This window comes from Seriola dumerili, unplaced genomic scaffold (genome assembly GCF_002260705.1).
Source record: "Seriola dumerili isolate Sdu_G_001 unplaced genomic scaffold, Sdu_1.0 BDQW01000111.1, whole genome shotgun sequence".
Taxonomy (NCBI): Eukaryota; Metazoa; Chordata; class Actinopteri; order Carangiformes; family Carangidae; genus Seriola; species Seriola dumerili.
The window spans coordinates 2,160,330-2,180,585 of record NW_019174366.1 but is presented as its reverse complement, the minus strand read 5'-3'; the positions used below and the strand labels follow the sequence as shown (position 1 = coordinate 2,180,585).

At 43.6% G+C, this 20,256-nt stretch overlaps 2 protein-coding genes across 2 annotated transcripts in view; one reads left to right on the top strand and one right to left on the bottom strand.

Annotated features, from left to right (window-relative positions):
- The window catches only part of LOC111223592 (E3 ubiquitin-protein ligase pellino homolog 1-like), a 33,417-nt gene extending 31,430 nt beyond the window's left edge, over positions 1-1,987 (top strand). The window contains exon 7 of the mRNA XM_022747797.1: positions 1,165-1,987. Coding sequence (XP_022603518.1) covers positions 1,165-1,764 — 600 coding nt within the window. The 3' untranslated portion in view covers positions 1,765-1,987. The remainder of the gene's footprint in view (positions 1-1,164) is intronic.
- A 6,128-nt stretch (positions 1,988-8,115) lies between these two features.
- On the bottom strand, positions 8,116-20,161 carry LOC111223566 (ras-related protein Rab-1B). Its single transcript, XM_022747755.1, has 6 exons — positions 19,884-20,161; positions 15,650-15,722; positions 15,438-15,533; positions 13,399-13,494; positions 12,450-12,581; positions 8,116-9,543 (listed from the first exon to the last, which is right to left on the bottom strand). Exons 1-6 carry the CDS (start codon positions 19,895-19,897, stop codon positions 9,349-9,351), a joined length of 606 nt encoding a protein of 201 aa, XP_022603476.1. The 5' UTR covers positions 19,898-20,161; the 3' UTR covers positions 8,116-9,348.
- Between the last annotated feature and the right edge of the window lie 95 nt (positions 20,162-20,256).

The window sequence follows — 20,256 nt, the reverse complement described above, 5'->3', positions numbered from 1 at the left end:
TTTGTGAAAAAAGTTACATGTTGTCAGGGTTGCTATGTGATAGGAGCCTCGTCCGGCCTTCACAGTCTATAATGACTATGAAGGGGAACACCTTCGGAGACTGCGTTCTTTTTTGGATGCAGCCCCTGAATTGGGACACAGCTATTGAGTCCCTTTCCCCTGCTGGGGCTCCCAGCATGTGATTTTTGAATCTGGTATTGAATTGGTATCGATTTGACCGTCTCCTGTCTTGACCTGAGGACAAACGTTTGGATATCCTCAATAGAAACATGATAACGTTGCATCGTACCTTGATATGAAAAACCTTTTTAGCTGTCTTTAAAGGAAAAGTACTCACTGAGCTTTCTTCAGTACTCTTGTAGTATTGACCTCCCAGTACATGAGGTCATTATGTCCATGTATCAGTAGGTCTCTTATCTGTTGACAATCCTGACCATCTAGAGTATCACCAGGGGTAAATGGCCACTGTGACTTTTACGGTCCAACATCAGCTTCCTTTGTTTTGGAAACAGTCACCTTCAAGTTGTTGGCATCCAAAAAACCTGAACACCTTAACAAACAGAATTTGTATAAAGTCCGTACAGCACAGGTGTGAATGACCGCAGACGTAGAGTACTTCTTTCTCTGCAAGACGTCAGGGAAAGAAGTTCTCTGGTTCTCTCAGAAGACCCACTCGAACACCTTCAGAGTGACAGATGTTGGGGCTACTGGTCTAACACACTAGTGAGAAAACAGTAAAGGCAAGGTAGATAGAAACCTTGATGACAACCCATTTCACCAGGTACAGTATGCATCCATTCATCATATTCTCAATTTGGAAACAACAGAAAATCAATGTAAAAAACAAATATCACAAAAGCTTCTAGTAGACAAGACATTCATATCATACCTCTACTCAACGTTACAGGACTCCACTTCAACAGAAATACCAAACCTCCCTGCTTCAAATGTTGGCTTTTGTTCTCAGATTAACAAAACCCACCAGTGCCCCATCACAAAACGTTGGTTCTAGGTATGCGCTGATCTGTTCGGCTGGATGGTTATCTGGAGAGAAAAGGTTGGATCAGTGCATCGTCTCTTTGATAATGAAAGTGATGAAAACTGATGTACCTTCCCTGTTTCTCTTTCCCGTGCTCTGTTTCCTCCTTCTGTACTTCTCTTAAGGTTGAAAATGAGTCCAATACCCTACAGGACGGTTCTCTGATTGATCTGTGTGGGGCTACCCTGCTGTGGAGGACCCCCGCCGGACTGCGCCACACCCCCACCCTCAAACAGCTGGAGTCCCTTCGCCAGGAGCTGAATGCTGCCCGACCACAGTGTCCTGTGGGCTTCAACACCCTGGCCTTCCCCAGCTTGGCCCAGCGTGAGATTGTCGACAAGAAGCAGCCCTGGGTCTACGTCAACTGTGGGCATGTGCATGGCTACCACAACTGGGGCTACCGTAAAGAGAAGGGTCCTGCCGGCCCCGGGGGCACAGCACCAGCTAGCACCGGGGAGAGGGAGTGCCCCATGTGCCGGCGAGTGGGCCCCTATGTGCCGCTGTGGCTGGGCTGTGAGGGAGGATTGTACCTGGATGCTGGGCCGCCCACTCATGCTTTCTGCCCCTGTGGCCATGTATGCTCAGAAAAGACAGTGGTGGGGTGGAGCCAGATCCCATTACCCCACGGTACCCATGCCTTCCATGCTGCCTGCCCCTTCTGTGGTACATGGTTGACAGGGGAGCAGGGCCACATCAAACTCATCTTCCAGGGCCCCGTCGACTGAAGCCCAGACCTGGGAGCCACTCAGAGGAAAGAGATGGTGGACTGGACAGACGTAGACCTGCTCAGTAAAGACTGTGTGCTCTGAACACCGGAGTGTGGGTTGAAAGAGGAAGCACTGATGCCAAGTACAGAGAAAAGACTGTTAATATGATGAACTGAGAGCGACATGCAATAGTAGATGCCAAGGCTTCACATGGACTATGAGGTGTATGGAGAACATGTAAATAAACTGTGTTGAAATGAACATGTGTTTAGTTCTTTTATTGTCCTCTCTGAGTGTCTGGCTGCTCTCCATGTGCTCACATCAACTGAAGGTCTGCATGTATTTAGCTGGATGAACATCAAAGTATAATTACATTGTTAAATAACTGTGAGCACAACAGCATCACTAAAAGGACAGGGGCAGGAAACAAGATGACCACACAGGTTTGTCAAATTTAGGCCACATTTACACTGATATTGGGTCTGTGTAAAAAAACATGCTCATAACGGGGAGTCGTGCAAAAAGATGTTAACAAGTTACATTTTTTCCTGTGGAAAAAAATGTAACTTATGCTGCAATGCAATTCAATGTCAGGGGCTGCATCAGCCAATCAAATGCATGCAAGCATGCATTCCTGGTTGTTTGGAGTGAAAGGGAGGAGAAGAATTCCTTTTTTTGTCTTTGCTGGACTGCTTTTCAAGGAGAAACAATGATTTGGGTTAAGCTGCATTGATAAAAACGTCACTATGCTGTCCTGAGGTCTCAAACGCACCATTTGCGAGGTGCGTGAAGCAGTTATGTGGCTCCTTAAAAAGACGTCATGAGAGTCAGGTGCGAGGGAGTCAGCGCATGAAGGCGCCTCCGTGGTCGCCGACATCCCTGGACTCTGAGGGAACCAGTTTGTTTATTTTAAAACATTAAAACATTATCTGAGAAACAAGACAACACCTTTCACATGGATGAAAGACCAGAGCGCTCCAGGCTTTCGCTGACTAAACTGCTACTAGCAGTTTCCCAATTCATTGAAACCCGTTCCAGCTTTGTTTGTTTCTTTTCCCATTTTCCCTTTCTGCACTCCAGGTTAGGACAAGTACTGATGACCCTTTATCCCCTGACTTGACTAGTCTGTAACACTGGTGGATTACGAAAAGATGAAACAAGTGCTGTCATCATAAATATTGGAGCATTCAGACAGAATGTGGCAAAGGCACCAGTGCGCTGTGAAACCCTGTATTTACAACAGCTTGCGCTGCGTTACGACAAACACCTGTGCGGCCAATAGAAATGAGGCCTCCAGCCAGGCATGAAAGATAAACAGAAAGTAGACCTGAAACCGGTCGCTGGGGAAACGGAGCTCCTTCCCCAAGCTGCTCTCTGTGCCTCTCTGTGGGCCTCTTCGTTGCTGCTCCCCTTCTTATTCTTATTAGCAGGTTAGTGCTTAAGGCTTGTTTCTTAGCACAGGAAAGATACATCTTTGTTGGTGGCAACAACAGACTCTGAACACAGCAGGAGCTTCCTGCTTCAAAGTGACGTGTCCCACTAGAATTTCGGAAAACCCCGCCTATTTTTGCTCTGTCGTCCATGACTCCCCTGATCAGTGTGCTCGCAAGAGCAGATCGCCCTCCGTCTGAAAGCCCCACAACTCTACAAAGTTACACACACTGTGCTGTGTTTCAGTGTCTAACAGTGTCAGACACACTTCACTCTGTTCCTCCACGCCCCCTTTGATGTGATTGGCCATCTGTGCAGAAGCGAGAGAGGAGCCGGGAACTACTCTCTCTATTTTTCCTATCTTTGCTTTCTGTCTAAAAGTGTTTGCAATTATTCCCATAGTTAAACACTCTTCACTCCACCTTCCAATATGGCTGCATAAAGGTATAAAAGAAAAACATCTCTGTCAGCTGTGATACACTTGCTTGGCTGAAGCGCGCTCCAGCCCTGACAGACTGACTACCTGGTCCAGTACCTGTGTAACCCTCAACACTCGAGTAGGTAAGCTGCTTGTACACGTGTCTCCATAAACTGCAGGTTTGCTTTTTTTTTTTTTTTGCTGGACAAACATGAAGGCCTCTCCCTGTGAGACGCCCTCCCCCTGTAGGTGCAGCCGGCACACAGACCACGCACTAGTAAGCTGCAGACTCCACAGAGTGACTCTAAGCCCTGCTCCCAGTTTTCAGCGCCCCCATTGTGCTAAAAATAACTCAAGGTCACCAGCAGCCCCATGCCTCCCTACCAGGAGAGAGAGAGAGAGAGAGAGAGAGAGAGGGAGAGGGGCAGCTGTGATCAGAAAGCACATTACCTTTTCAACACAAGGATGTTCCACAAGCTGCCCCTTTAAATATATCTCAGCAGTCAGATGTAGATAAACGTGGTGTTTCTGATTGGGTATGAGCAGATAGCACTTGTATTTTATCATGTAATATCACTGCTGCCGAGGTCTGACTGCAGGCAGCTACAACCCCTCCACCACCTGCCACAGGGTTTTATATCAGAGGCAGAACCAGAGCCTCAACAACAACCGGCACTATTCAATGTCAAGTATCTCTTCATTTGCCTTTCCAGCGTTTCCATCTGACACAGTGACGTAGTGAAGCGGAGCTGCACCTACAGATTATCTTCTCTGTGTGTGTGGTTATTTAGAGGTCCGGAGGGAGAGGCAGGGGTACAAATCAAGGGCGTCCGCCGTGTGGATGGCAGGCAGCAGAGGAAATCTACAGCATGTTAGCTGAGGTACAGGAAGCTGAGGACAGAGTGCAACAGTGCACTCTGTCAAGAAAATGACGGGGATTTCATCACAGTTTTTCCGTCAATGTGCCGGAGAGTTTAATGATGTCAAATCCTTCCATTCAGCAGGATCTCTCAACAACTACTGGTCAGATTAAAATGAAATCAGAGGTGTATGTTTAAGATTATCCCTACATGTTTTGGTGGTCCACCTGACCTGATCTCAAGACCCAGCATCAGCACAAACATTTCCACTTGCTCAGAAGACATTTTCAACTCCACAGGGGCTTGACATCAAAGTTTCTAAGTAGATTCATGTGAGGCAGCAGCATCCCACAGTGTTATTTTCTGATGCTGCCACTAGGAGGAGCCAAGATTTTCAAATACATCTACAGCTGGGAGCTTCACTTGTCTGATCAAGCTTCAAAAACACAGATTTAAATGATCCAAGTTTGAAAATACTCTTTTCGAAATTAATTAACAGAAAGTTTTATCAGATAAGGTTGAATTAAAAACATTTTACAATTCGTTCTCTTGACTGTTTATAGTCACTTGTGTCTCAGTAACCATTGGCAATGGTGATGGCATCAAATCTTACAGGGGCACTTTTCCAATGCTGATACCAGCTCAACTCCACTCTGCTCTCCTGCTCTGGTTAAACATTGGGCAGAAGTTGTGGAGCACCTGGTGGTATAATTAAGGGTCAAAAAGTTTGAAAGGCTGCCCCCGCCACACCGTGAGTCCTACTGACTTAAAGTTTAACTGACAGCTACAAGGCAATATGCTCTAAAAGCCTCTGTGATGACACGGGCCACCAGCACTGACTTTTAGCTCATTTGTAAAATTAACTAGAATTCAGCTGCTTCTCTCTGTTGAGTGCAAAGTGGTTAGGACCCGCAGATTGCCACCTGCGGCTACAATTTGAGATTTTATTTTTACTTTTCCCGAGATATAAATTTTTTAAATTACATCAAAGACATTGCCTTTGTGTAAAGTAAAAATTATTGTTGCAATAATATATTCAAGATCTTTTTTTAGAGGTTATTGATGGTAAAACACATTGTACCAGTTCAGGAATGTTGCATTACTTTAGACACTGTGGGATAATAAGGGGTCAGTGCCCCCTCCCTCAGCTCTCAGGTACAGGTGAGTAAAAATACCACAGCAGCTCTCATGTTGACGTTGATGTTTTTCATCATTTTATTATATATATATATATTTATAGTATTTACAGAAAAAAAAACATGATCAAACTAAGCAGGGAGACAGCGCCAAGCAGAACAAGCCGAACAGAAAGAAGACAGAAGGTGAGTGACAGGAAGTTCCCGCCCAGTGCTTTTTATTAACAAACACCTGGTGAGTGTCTTTATTGAGCCAATAAACAGCGATGAACAGGTGTGCAAATGACATACAAACCCAAACCAATACAAAAAGAGAACAGAAGAAAAAAAGTCAAGCATTGTTTCATCAGAATCACATTCAGAAGCAAAAGCCTCACCCCAAGGTCCCCCTACCCCCACCCCACCCCACCCAGTGTCCCCTCATACTCCCCCAGACCAAACAACACAGTAGAGTATTCAATGAGCACAGTAAAATCAGTAGAACATCAAGACTCGTTGAAAGAAAGATTAAAAAAAAGGAAATCAGTCATCAAAATGTCCAGTATATATATATGTGTATGTGTGTGTGTGTGTGTGTGCGTGTGTGTGAGACTTAATTTGCTTGTTCTGCATCTACTCAAGTGAGACTGGCGTGATGCCGGGAGACCAACACGTGTCCGAAAAGCTGGGGAATGTTACACACGACCCCTCCCCACTCTGCGCACACACACAAACACACAAACACCCACACACACACACACACACACTGCTGCTTCCTTCCCTCCCCCTTAATGTGAGATTCCTGCTCAGCAAACTACAGCATTCCAGTTCAGCTCGACAAATCTAAAAATATACGTGTAAACCGACACTGACACGATCAGAGGCGTCACATCTGAGCTCCGCTCTGATCACTGAAGCGCTGACTGAGCAGAGATGATGATGATGACGATGATGAGGATGATGATGATGATGATGAGGCTGAACTTGCATTTTTTTGCAGCTACATTTTCTTTGTGACGCATCATCGCGACCCGAGGCAGCGTCGTACCTGAAACACTGACAAGGTCAAGGAGAGGGAACAGAGCCCGAGTGGAGGGGCCCATCAGAAAGGGTCTGAAGGAAGTCATGGAGCTGCGGTGACATGGTCTGCTGGCGGGGGGAGCAGGGAGTTCATATCCGGTCAGCAAACCAGGACCAGTCAGTCCCTGAACCTCCAGGCGCCACTAAACACAACACACATGATCAAACTGACTCCCTGCTTTGAACAACTACACCACAGAACTGAGAGAGAGACGTCTTCAAAAAGCTCTGATGCCTCTCTAGTACAGTTTAAAGTGTCACCAGCTTCCTACAACAACAACAACAACAACAACAACAACACAGTTTCCAGATCTTCTTCACACTGGGTCAAAAGTTGCATCTCAGGTTAATAAGGCTTCACATACAGAAGTGTAGAGACCCTGGAACAGCACCGAGACCTCACCCCACTCTGAGGCAGAGAGCCATGTAAACAGCCTCATACCTGTCTCTGATTTCAGCGTTACTATGCCAACCAGTTGCAGTCAGGGCAAACAGACAAATCCATTCACGTAACCGTCTCGTACAGCAGAGAGGAGAAACTACCAGCCCCAGTTTGTTACTGGACTTCCTGGTTCTGACCAACATGTGTCTGTAGTGTCAGGTAATAAAAAAACATCTTAACTCAAGGTCCACTTACTATCCTCTGCCAGAGCTTTCTGCCACATTTTACAGACTTTATCAGCACGTCTGTGCTGGTTGAAAATCGGACGTCAAAAATGTTTTGTGCTGAAATACATACTTTAACAACCTGAAAATGCTCCTTCATCACACCTAGACACACCTGTGAGTTCTCAGAGGACAGGTGAGGTCGTCCAGTGTCCATGTCTGTGTATAGATCATGGATATTTCCTCTGTTAAACAACATCCTCGGCTGAATTTAAAGGCTTCAGTTTGCTTCAAACAAAGTGTCTGGTGGATCTGAAACCCTCTTTACTTCACCGGGACATGTCTGCTTCATGTAGCCCCTCGCCATGACAACAGGCTTTTTGTGGCCCTTCAGAGCAGGTGGACACACTTGACATTTTGTATGACCCAGTTCATTTGAAGTAAACTGAGGCCTTAAGAATCAGAGTAAAACGAAACAAGAGGCACAAACTGGAGCACGAGGAAGCAGAGGAGACAGGTGTGAACCAAAAGGAAACAACTGTGTTTGACAGACAGGTCGACCTCAGGGAAGGAACAGCAGCTTTTGTTAAGACCCCGCCTCCTCAGCCAACAGACACACCCACACCACATCTCCACCCCAGCTTCATCTGCAAACAAGCAAGAGCGAAACGACGTCCTGTCGTCTCCGTCAGAAGCATCAATGGAAAATAAAAAACAATAAAACTACAACAATAATAAAACAGTAATTGTAAGATCAATGCAGGATATTACCAATTGCTTCTGTTTGTCAGAGTGTCTAACTAAGAGACCCCCCACCCCCCACCCCCCTCCCCAATCTCCCTCCCTCCCTCCACCACCACCACATCTGGAGCTATCTGCCCTCTGACTGTAATATTTAGTGTCATCCAGAAGGTCACGGTGCTAAATGTTACAGCATTTTGTCACATTTCTTTCTCTTACATATGAAAAAACGGTATATGTTACAGTTCTCTCCTCCCCCTCCTCCTCACCCAAGCTCTAACGTTCACATGTGGAATTAAGTGGGCCTCCAGCGCCTCTCTTCTACCTCAGGTGTGGAGCTACTGTCAGACCACCTGCAGTCTCTGATCTCATTACTGGTTCACACTGAGGTCACTACAACACTTTATTAAGATTAAGTTCACTGTGTCACTTTCCTCTGAAGCACCACGGACCTCAGTGTGACTCAAACTGCTCAGAGTAAAGTCTGAAATCATTTGTACTTTGGTGTTTTTTCATTCCCCACTTCTGTGACCAAGACCAGCACCGTGACGATGATGACACGGAGAGACCTGGTTTGTTTGAAGCGTGATGAGAACTTAAAGGTGTGTTCAGACAGAGTATGATGCAAAAGTCAGAGTTGTGTAGTTACATACAAAGTCAATGGAGAGACAAGTAAGCGCATAATAAACATACAGAGGTGAGAGAAACTGGAAGGAAGCAACTCTGAGCTAACATCTGTACAGCTGTTTGGGGTGAATCGATTACATTTAAACAAATGAGGGTAAAATTTTGCTTCATTTTGTGTCTGAACGCACCTGAAGAGAGAAAGGATGGAGCTGAGGAAGAGGACAGGTGGAGGAAGAGGAGGCTCAGTGAACAGGCTTCCCCTGGATCCTCATCAATAAATGGCAACGATGAGTCAGAGTCAGAGGCTGCTGCTATTCAGGAACACAGGAACACCTCCTACTGTGTGTCTGTGTGTGTGTGTGTGTGTGTGTACAGATAAGCTCTAAACTTCATCTTCAACTCTAGATCAATGCCACCCCCCCACCCCCCCCCATGTGTTTTCTCTCTGTCCTCTGGGGGTCTCCCTCACACACTGGCTGCCTTTCCTCTTCTCTGGTGTTTGGTGAGTGGTGTGCAGGTCTGATCTTAATACTCTTACAGTTTACTCCTGTTTGCCAGGCAGGGGGACAGAGGGGGTGGGGGCCAGAGAGCTGGGTTACAGGGTGTTATGGCAGAATGGTGGGATGATGGTGAGGAGGTGGGGGGCACAGAAGGAGAAGAACGGGAGATGTCAGTGTGAAGGTAGTGGAGGTGATGGTCAGGGTGGTGGAGGCACGGGGGTCCTTTAACAGCAGCCCCCTCCAGACTGCCTGACGGGGGTGCTCTCGATTTTTAAGTTGGGCTTGTCGCCGCCGGCCGTGGCCCCGGGGCCCATGCGCTTCTTGATCTCTGCAGCCATGGTCATGAAGGCCTGCTCCACGTTGGTGGCGTTCTTGGCGCTCGTCTCCAGGAACGGGATCGCCAAGGAGTCAGCAAACTCCTGCCAGACGAGAGGAACAAACATCACACACCTCACACCACTGAGCCACACTGGATGACATGTCATTATCATGAACACACACACAGACACACACACACAATCACACACAGACATACACACAGACAAACAATCACACACAGACATACACACAGACACACAATCACACACACACATACACACAGACACACAGACACACACACACACACACACATCAGGTGCACACTCGCACACAACACACACAGCAACACACGCATCACAACACACAAGTGAGGTGAAGTGTCTATACGAACTCACAGTTGGAGAGGTAGCGAGGAGCGATGTATCACCACACACACCACTGCAGTTTCACACACACACACACACAGCATCAAAGTGGATCAACCAACAGATGAACCATTAACACTGTATCTGAGCCATGTTTTAATGTTTGTCCTGTCAGAGCCACTGGGCCACAGACGGAGGAGGGGAGTCAAGAAGTATTGAGAGAAAACAAAAATATAGAAACATGTAGAATAAGACTTTGGGTTCTATCTAACACCCAGCACAAAGCGCAACACAAGTGTCTTTGCTAGTTTCAGACGGACACAGTTGTCATTTTCCCTTCCAGCGCCCACGTTGTTTAAATTCCAAACACATTTGCGCCCATCTGTGCACCCATGGGCGTGCTGGTCTTAAAATGAGGTTAGGTCAGGCGCATTCTCATCTTGAGGAAGCAGAAAGTGATTGACCAACAAAAATCTGGTCTGAAGTCAGTGGTTCAGTTATCTTAAGGTGCATTGTTAGAGTAACATGTTCCTACATAGGTAGGCTGCTGTTAAACCCAAGCAAAGTGAGCCACAGTGTTTCCCATTCATCACACAGACTAAATTTGTCCACCACAGTTTCATATTACACCAAAAATGTATTCGCACATCTCATAATAAACATAAAAGATGTCTAACATTATGATTTGTGGTATTAATTCTTTGTGGAGCTGTGTGCGGCGCGTTGATTCACTCAGCCCTTTTTTGCCCCTCAGAGTGCACAGAGCTGCTGCCTGTCTCAGGCCGGGTGCACTGGTCAGTGACATTAGCTGTGTCCCAATTCAGGGGCGTCATCCTTCAGAGGCATGGCTAACACTGTCCCATTTCACAGGCTCCTTCAAATGCGATCCATCTTCCTTTTCTTGGGCAATGAGGGATCCAACAGGTGGATCCTTCGTGGTCAAACCTATCCCAAGATTCATTGCGCGCCAGTAATGAAAGCAAACAACACAGACAGAGAGCCTGAGGATCACACTGTTGAACGTAAGTATTGTGTTTCAGCTCAGGTCAACAGCTAAAAGTACAACTGTTAAAACCGATGACCCTAAAACCTTACGTTTCTGTGACAAAAAGTTAGGTGTTGCGTGTCGAGGTTGCTAGGCAACAGGAGCCGCGCTTTGCAGCACAACTGCAACGGAGGGCACAGCTTGGTGACACAAAGCGGAAATCATGCATGGACCAGTCAACACCTTCGTAGACCACGTCCTCTGAAGGATGTGGCCCCTCCACTGGGGGAAAGCCAATATGTAATCAACTCACCACAAGTACTCTCTGATCCTGTGTGAAACACTGTGCTGTTAGAACAGCAATCCGCCATGGTGCAAGTGCACCTGGATTTTAAAGGGAATGGGAGATGGCACCATGATTGGTTAATTGCATGTAAAACACTCCCATGAATAATTAAATGACTAAGTACAATCCGTTTGAACCATGCTCCTGGAGCAGCAACTGTTTTTTCCACCGTCAAAATAGCAAAAATGAGATGGACACGTTCTGAACGTACTTGCATCATCAGCTTTAGACCATGCGCTTTGGACTGTGAAAATCAAGCCCAGAGTGACACCACACCAATAATCTTTGTCTTCAGGTATCAGAGCCTGAAGCTTCTGTGTGACTTTATCTTTAGAAAGCAGCTAAATTCACTTCAGTTACAATGCATTACAATGGGGACAGTTTTATGTACTTACACTGCTCCTGCAGCACTATACACTTCTCAGGTGCATATTTATAGACTCAACATGTTCCAAACAGTCAGAGTGCCCCCAAAACACTGAACTGCTTCAGTTTGTACCCAACATTAACAGCCACTTTTTAAGTGTAAAACATTCTCTCCACCATTTAAATTTACCAGTATAACCCTAAATTCACAGATAGTGGCTGAGGCCTTTATTCACATGGATGTGAATGTGATGGCCTGTCTATCAGAGAGAGGCTTTTCACCTCTCTGCTGCTCTTAGTTTCTCTTCTCATCCAGAAACACAGTTTGAACTAGAGCTGCACGATATGGAAAAAATCATTCTTCTGATCATCATCAATCATCACCATCATCTCTTATACCAAAACAATCATGTTCCTTTACATCTGAGAATATCATTTGTAGGCCGAGGCGTCTCTGTAGCACCAAAACACTTGTGGTGTTAACAAAGCACAACAATGTTATAACACATTTTACCTTCATCAAAAACATTGCAGCTCCTGTGATTTGGATATTGCACTTGGACATATTGTGACTTTGATTATACTAGTGCAGCTCTAGTTTGAACTGAACAGTTTTAGTCACTGTTGAGCTACTGTCAGACAGGAAGTGTTTCATTGATGATCAGTTTACAGAAATAAAAAAAAATAAAATAAAAAGTATGGCATGACTGTTGTTGTACTGATGATGTTATAGTGACTTGACCCAGTGAGCCATTATAGTACAAGTAGTTCCACCACCAGCCTCCCTGTTTGTTACCTGCTCTTGGTCTTCATTAAGCACTGGACTTTATTTGTTATGTCTATAATCTGAGGTACAGGTCATTATGAATTTCTCATCATTCATTTGTTATAATAAACATTAATTAAAGGAATTATGTCAAATGAGCTTCTCAACAGCAGCCATACCTTGGCTGTTGTGTAGTCCACCACCTTCTTGGTGGTCAGGTCGCACTTGTTTCCCACCAGCAGCTTGTTGACGTTTTCGCTGGCATAGCGGTCGATTTCCTGAAGCCACTGCTTCACGTTGTTGTAGGACTCCTGCACAAAGACAACAACATCAGCATGACACTAAACACTGGAGCTCAGCACAGTTTACAAAGTGTTTAAACCCCTCTGTGACCAGGCAGAAGAATTCCTCTGAAATACAATGAAACATTATTAAAACGGATGAAATCCAACCCTGCAGCCCTGCAGTAAATACTCTCACTGCTCCACTGGTCACTGTTTGTTCACACTGTCAATATAGAGATTCAGCTCTGGTCATTTCTGAGGCAGAAGTTTACAGTTGATTATAAGGCTTTGTTTTCATTATGTCGAAAATAAAAAAATCTGATAAGATCATTAATTCTATTCTTTCAAATTAGTAACTAATAACTTTAAAAGGTGAAGTTTGAAAACTATTTTCTTTATTTGAAGCTGAGGTCATATACAGATGAATATATTCATCCGAAATTGGCTCTATATGTTACACGCAGATCATCTATAAACTGATATTAGGATGAAACACACTTGTGTTGAAATAGTGTGTCTTTTTGTGTTTAATCAAACAGCTGTGAGGCTTTATTGAAAACAAAACAAGTAAAAAAAATTAAGTGGGCCTCCAGGGCCTCTCCTCTACCGCAGGTGTGGAGCTACTGTCAGACCACCTGCAGTCTCTGATCTCATTACTGGTTCACACTGAGGTCACTACAACACTTTATTAAGATGAACTTCACTGTGTCACTTTCCTCTGAGGCACCACGGACTCAGTGTGAATCAAACTGCTCAGAGTAAGGTTTAAACCAGAACAAGGTTGAACAGACTTTATATTCAGAAAAGTAACGACACAAAACCATGTGATCAAAACGTGACTCACCTGATCTGTCACATCATATACAACTATGATGCCGTGGGCTCCACGGTAGTAACTGGAGGTGATGGTACGAAACCTTTCTTGACCACAGGTGTCCCACTGAGACACACACACACACACACACACACGCACACGCACACGCACACGCACACACACAGACACAAAGGGAGGGGAAGACAGAAGGCATTAAAACATTAGAAGTCTGTTCATCAACTATTTCATCACAGTCATCTTTCTTTTCTCGTAGTGACATTAGATGCATATTTAGAGATTAAGAAATATTTTTTAGGTTAAGTTCAGCTGGTTAAGTTGTTTTAGTATCTTCTGCTCTGAGACAAACCAGGTCGGGTTCAGGTTTGAGAAGCCTGGAAGAGAAAGAAGATCTGGACTAAAAGTCTGACAACTTCAAATTTAAAATTTAAAATTCAATTTAAAATATCAATTTATGAAAACCTGTGTCTCATTTCCACTTTTATTTCTCTTCAGGAATAAGATCAAGATGAGCCAAAACTTTTCAGTTCATTAATGCAATCAGAAAAGCTTCTGGGAGGCTTTTAATGTGAAAAGTTTTTGGGGCTGTTGATGTTACCTTAATAACAGAAGCGGTGGGAAATAATTAGAGGAGTAGAAAAGAGGAGCAGAAAGCTGCAAAGTGATGAAGTTAGAAATGAACATTAAGTTGAATGTACTGTGTTAATGTAGAAGCTGAACAGTTCGTTTCACCCTCTGCGTTTTTGTTTGCAGCCATTCTTTGTTTGTTTGGCCAGAATCTGCCAACCAGCTTCTTGTGGGAATTATCAGTTTTCTATTTCAGGCTTTTATGACAAAGAATAAATAAACTTTGATGTGGTTGGCAGTTGACTGTGAGGCTTCAGGTATGTGCCAAATCCTAACAGCATCATTATTAATCTATTTCTGTGTCTGTGAAAGACATGGATGCTTTTGTAGTGTCTTCCAGCCATCACTGCTCAGCCTGAATTCATGGGAGTGTCAACAACCATATGGGCTCAGACTAGGGTCAAAAAGATTCTGAGTTTGTAAAGTGATGTTCATGAATGTGAACCTTTTTAAAACCTGTAAAATAAATCTGCAGGAGAAAGTTTGTGTATGTGTGAAAAAGATTTTAAACTTGAATTTCTCCTGCAGATACGCAAGCACGCAGCTGTAGCTGCTATCATTGCAACCAGTCCGACAGTGCTTGAATACAACAGAACATACAGTGGTTCCTGGTATCTCTCCCTCCCCCTTCTCCCCCCTCTTTCTCCTCTCAGCCCAACCATTGGAGGCTGCTGTTTCTTCATGGTAAAGAAGAGTTTTTCCTCTCACTGTCACCTTAAGATCATGTCTGTTATGATTTGGTGCTATATAAAGAAAGCTGAATTGAACTGAATTAAGCCTACAAACAGTGTATAAAAAATGAGTTAGAGATGTGTCATAGTACAGCTGGTCCCACTGTTGCCTTTTAATGACATAAGCCTATAATGTCCCAGTTTGTAAATACAGTTGAAACACAAGGACAAACCTGATACCAAAGACTTAAAGGATCTTAAAGGTTGTGGCTGTGGGAAGATCCAGGGGAATGGTTGTTATATTGCTGCAATGACAAAGAGCTAAATGGCTGCACAATTACAACAAGTACAAGTACACTTACAGTACCTTCGTTTATCTCCAGGTGTGTTTAGACAGGAGTACACTGTGGACTGTGCTGTTTACTCTGAGTGTATGTATGGAGGCAGAGCTGCATCTGCTTCAGACTATATGTCTTTGAGGTGGCACAGTCTGTTCCCTCTGTTCCCTTAACTAAAAACAGGCTCCAATTACAGCTTGCTCTGAATACATAATCACACTCACACACACACACACACACACACTCTCTCATGTGTTTTGATAACAATGGTTGGATCTAAGCCCTGGCTCAGGTGAGGGTTACAGAGAGGGTTTTGTGTGTGTGTGTGTGTGTGTGTGTGTGTGTGTGTGTGTGTGTGTGTGTGTGTGTGTGTGTGTGTGTGTGTGTGTGTGTGTGTGTGTGTGTGTGCTCTCACAATCTGCAGTTTGATGGTCTTGCCGTCCAGCTCAATGGTGCGGATCTTGAAATCCACTCCGATGGTGCTGATGTAGCTCTCTGTGTAGGTGTCGTCCTGTGAGCAGAGAAGGGGGGACAGGACGGGGTCAGGTCAGCAGTGAGAGGACACATCAGACGCGTCAGCTGGAACAGAGACACTCAGAGACCAATAGTGATGGAGAAACTACTTACTGCAAAACGGAGCAGAAGACAGGACTTTCCTACTCCAGAGTCTCCGATGAGCAGGAGCTTGAACAGATAGTCACTGAAACAGAAACAATGCAGGTCAGAACAGGGAGGAGCTGATTAAAGTAACACAATCTGACTGTCTGACACAAAGACTGGTACAGAACCTAAACTATACTTTACACTAAGTATAAACATGTTTTTCCATCTGACACAATAAGCCATGTCTCAAATGTTTGGTTTGGTTTCTTATTGTCATTAACAATGTGTTAATTCATCTCTCTGTATTTGACTTCCCTGTCCTGTCTGTGGCAACAGGCCCCACTTTCATTGGCTCCTACCTAAGACATGAATCCTTAAAAACACCTCACAGATATGTAGTTTCATTTTTTTAAACTAGAATCACCATCTCATGGTTATTTTCCTCCACCAACCAGCTAAGTGTCAGGAAATATGGTCACAACCTGTCCTTCCTGAGTTACAGTGTTGAATAAGATGTAAGATGTAAAAACAGTGTTTTTACATAAGATGAGATAAGATAAGATAAGATAAGATAAAATGAGATAAGATGAGACAAGATAAGATAAGATAAGATAAGAAAATATATTCTTTTATTAGTCCTACAGTGGGGAAATTTGTAGTATTACAGCAACAAGTGGACAGAACAAGAAAGAAAACTGCAAAATGATGTATAAAATACTTAACATAGATAAATAATAGTATAATATGTACGATAGATATTTAAAAACAAAAAATAGCGATACTGCAAAGATGGTGTGTTAAATTATTTCACATGGTGAATTGTCAGTCTTTGGTGAACATAAGATATCACAGTGAAGTTGACCTTTGACCTTATCCCTAGAACTTCGACTTAAATTGTGTCAAAATTAGTTAATGAATTTGAGAGTTCTTTGTAAGGTCACCGTGACCTTGACCTTTGACCAGCAAAATCTAAGTGAATGTTTGTGCCAAATTTGAAGAAGTTCCATCAGGGGGTTCATGAGAATGGGACTGACAGATGGAGAACCTGAAAAAAATGATGCTCCGGCTCTGACTGTCACCAGTACAGAGGAATAAAAAGACTCATTATTTTCCTAAAACTGCTGCTCACTGAAGTTTTTAGAAAACATCACTCAAACAGGAGGACATAGAGCATTTGTTGGGACTATTTTCAGCTGTGGATTAATCCACATTTGGTGCTCTAGTGAGTACTTGGGGCAGCAGAATGGTGTGTGTGGGACTGAGTCTAAATAAACTACAATGTGTGTTCACTGATGTGTTTTCAATGGATGTTGGGAAACAATGGAGCTCTGTAGCTCAGAGGAATCAGACAGTAGCATATATTCTGTTTGGGTGTTTTTGTTATCAATAAGAAAAATATTCAATACTGACTCAGAAGCTTCAGACTTAGTGAGTGTTAATTAATAAGTGTAATTTAACTGAATATATTACCTAAAATCCTGTTCATAATTTCTTCTGGAGCTTTCAACTGTATCACATTGTCCTCATCATCAGCTGCAGTTAGCTCAGTTGTGGTTGAAAGCTCCAGAAAAGGCTGGCAAGTGGAGCCTGACTATATATATTTTTCCTATTATTGTTTGCAGGTCAATAATGAAGTTTCATGCTTAATTTGTGATTCAATATATGACCATAGAGAAAATGTTCCAGCATAAGAAAAGTGGGAGGGTTAGAAGGGGTTAATACAGGCCAAGCAGCTGATTTGTGCCCTGGGGCCCGGCAGCAGGTTAATCAGGCCCTGATTAACCTGCTGATTAGGTCTTTTTGATTTTAGTGCCCATACCTGAGCTCCAGCCAAACAACACTTGAGGAATATAAACATGTTTTTCTGTTGAGGACTGATGCCCACTACTGATACTTACAGGTTCTCTGAAATAATAAAAAACACCCTCCACCCAATCACTGAGCAGAAAACAACTTCACAAGAAGTTCGTACACAGCACAGACAGCTGTAGAGTATTACCCAATGCCAGGGCTATTCTTGTGTCATAGGAAACTGAGACATGGTGTGTATCACAGCCTGACACCCAATCAACTGACAATATATCACTAACGTTGCAGTAGCACTGTTGCAATCAGCCCAGGTCACATTTCCAAACGGCTACAGCTTACAGCTCATGTTGATGTGGCCTGATGCTGAGGGTCCAAAGACCATCTTATGTCTAATATGTTCTTAAACTAAGTGCTAGGAGACAGGAAGTTAAACTGAACCTGCCTGCTAACAGCAGTCACTGTGGCAACATTACTGACAGGTAAGAGGAGCTCTGTATCATAGAAACCTTTCAGTACAAGTGCCAAAACCGAGTTCGGTTGTGAAGAAAAAAGTTAACTTTTTCTGGCACCTTACTTTGAGGAAGATGGTCAGGTTTTTCTACAAAAACAGTTTTTCATATACCCAAAGAAGCCAAAGACCTCCAATGTTAAACAATGCCCCAGGAAATTTATTAGTTTGCCCAAATTAAATGGCAAATTTTTTATTTGAATCTGGAGCATCGAATCAAAGAGTATGTCAACAAAATTATGAATGTGACCATCTGAAGCTGACGTCTAGTAGTTGGTGCTACAGACACATTTTGGTCCTAAAAGTCAATAAGCAGAGCAATACTAATACAATAATAAAACACTGGTGAGAGCTGTTAGAGATTCATCATGTATAAGGAGCAGGGTTTGGAAAATGCCTTACAATTTACCATCAAATGATAAATCTGTTTTTTTCTCTCTGATCAAATATCACCTGATAATCTGAATCATGACTGCTTTTGTAAGTATGATTAATAAATGATATATAGATCAGTCAAAAGCCTTCAGTTGTTTGACTGTCTACCAAGACTGTACATTTATAACAAAACGGCAGTTATGAATGTTATTGAAATAGGTCATGTGAGTCACTTTTTCAAGATATCAAGTCTATAGATGTAAGTTAATTATTGGTTAATAAAGGGATTTCAAAACCAGATTGTGGTCCAGGTGCAGATTTTTAACAAGGCCAAGTGAACCATCAGGGGGGTGGGGGTGGGGGGAAGGTAATGTCCTTATCAATTTAAGGGTGAAGTAAAAAGATAATATTATTAGTAATATCTAATAGTGTGTGTATGTATATATATATATAGTAAATGTAAACATATTGTAAATGGTGAAACTAACAATACATGGTGGATAACTTGCCCCAGTCAGGTGTATTTACTATGTCTATGTGTAATGGTAGGTAATATTAAGGCATATTTAACCAGAGACAAGATCATCCAGTGTGTGTAAACACAGGGAAATAAAACTGTCTGCTAAGGGTGTGGGGTGTTAGCTGAGCTAGTTAGACCGGGTTCCTGAAGGATGTGTTGTGCTTCTCAGCACTGACAGAGGGGATTCGGGTGACGGTGTCCTCTCATTTCAGGGCTGCTGGTCGGCCGTCACACACCTGCTACCTGTCGTATCACTTGTCTTTAGCCCCGACACGCTCCGCAATGGAGAGGAGTCAATGTGGGCATTTTATTTGTGAAATTACGCAGCAGGTACAACAGCAATCGGGTTGGTGACATGTTTAAATCCGGCTCCAACCACACAGTTACAAATATTCATTGCTGTTAGATAAATCGACAAATAATGAAAATAGTACTCCTTGCTCGAAAAACTGAAATGTTACAAAAATAAAAACAGATATGTTACAATAATGGTGCATTTAGTGAACTGTCGTGTGGACTAAATTATGTATGTATATTATGCAACTGTGCCCATAAGGAGGACAACTTAAATGCACACGCCTATAAGACAAAAAAACAGCAGGCTGAGGCTGTTTATCGAGGCTACAGGTCAGAGACATCTCTCATCTGTTATGTCACTACTTCATGTACTGTTACTGTTAAGCTAACGCTGTCCGTTTCCAGTCTAATCTACGGCAGCGTTTCATCACATGATCCGTCTTCCTCCGGTTTAACACCGGATTGTTCGTTTTGTTTGTCCCGTGAAAGGTCGCGTGTCACCGCCGACACGACGAGGCACGAGCGAAGTGTCAGCTGACGTTCAGAGAAAACCCGACACATTAAAGGAGCTGTCCGCGCCCTGTTCACCAGATCGCCAGCTAGCTTATATTTGCCAATAAATTTAACGACAGTTAGCCTAGCATTATTTACATAAGGTTATCCCATAAACCAGCTAACATACAATTCTAGTTTTTCACTGAACACGACACAGGCCGCTTTGCAGTGGAGCAGTTTAATGTATAACTCACTATTCAGGATTCATGGTTTCACTCTGGATGTTTTTCTGTCGGTGACTCGACTCTTCCTTCCTACTCCGGCAAAAAAGATGACTTGAAGGTCTGGGTATCCGAGGCACTTAGATGGCTGCTGTACCGTCTCCGTTATCGTCCCCTGGTCGTTCCTCTGTGTTTGGTCTGTTTCATATATCCTTGATTCTAGCGGACATATCCCTGTTTTGTCACGTTAAGGTGTAATTAACTCCTTTTTCTCTGCTGTTCAGTGTCCGTTGCTAGCGAGTAGTCCAAGATGGCCGCGCAGGTGCGGTAGTGACGTAGGGTGACGTGTCCGTACAGAAAAATAAGTTATGGTAGTGCTGGGATTTGTAGTTTATTATAAAAATCC

Excerpts from the sequence above, each read along its gene's own strand:
- LOC111223566 (XM_022747755.1), bottom strand. Across the intron at positions 13,495-15,437 it reads AGACCATCAAACTGCAGATT|TGGGACACCTGTGGTCAAGA; the intron begins GTGAGAGCACAC and ends TGTGTGTCTCAG. Across the intron at positions 9,544-12,449 it reads TGGACTACACAACAGCCAAG|GAGTTTGCTGACTCCTTGGC; the intron begins GTATGGCTGCTG and ends CTCGTCTGGCAG.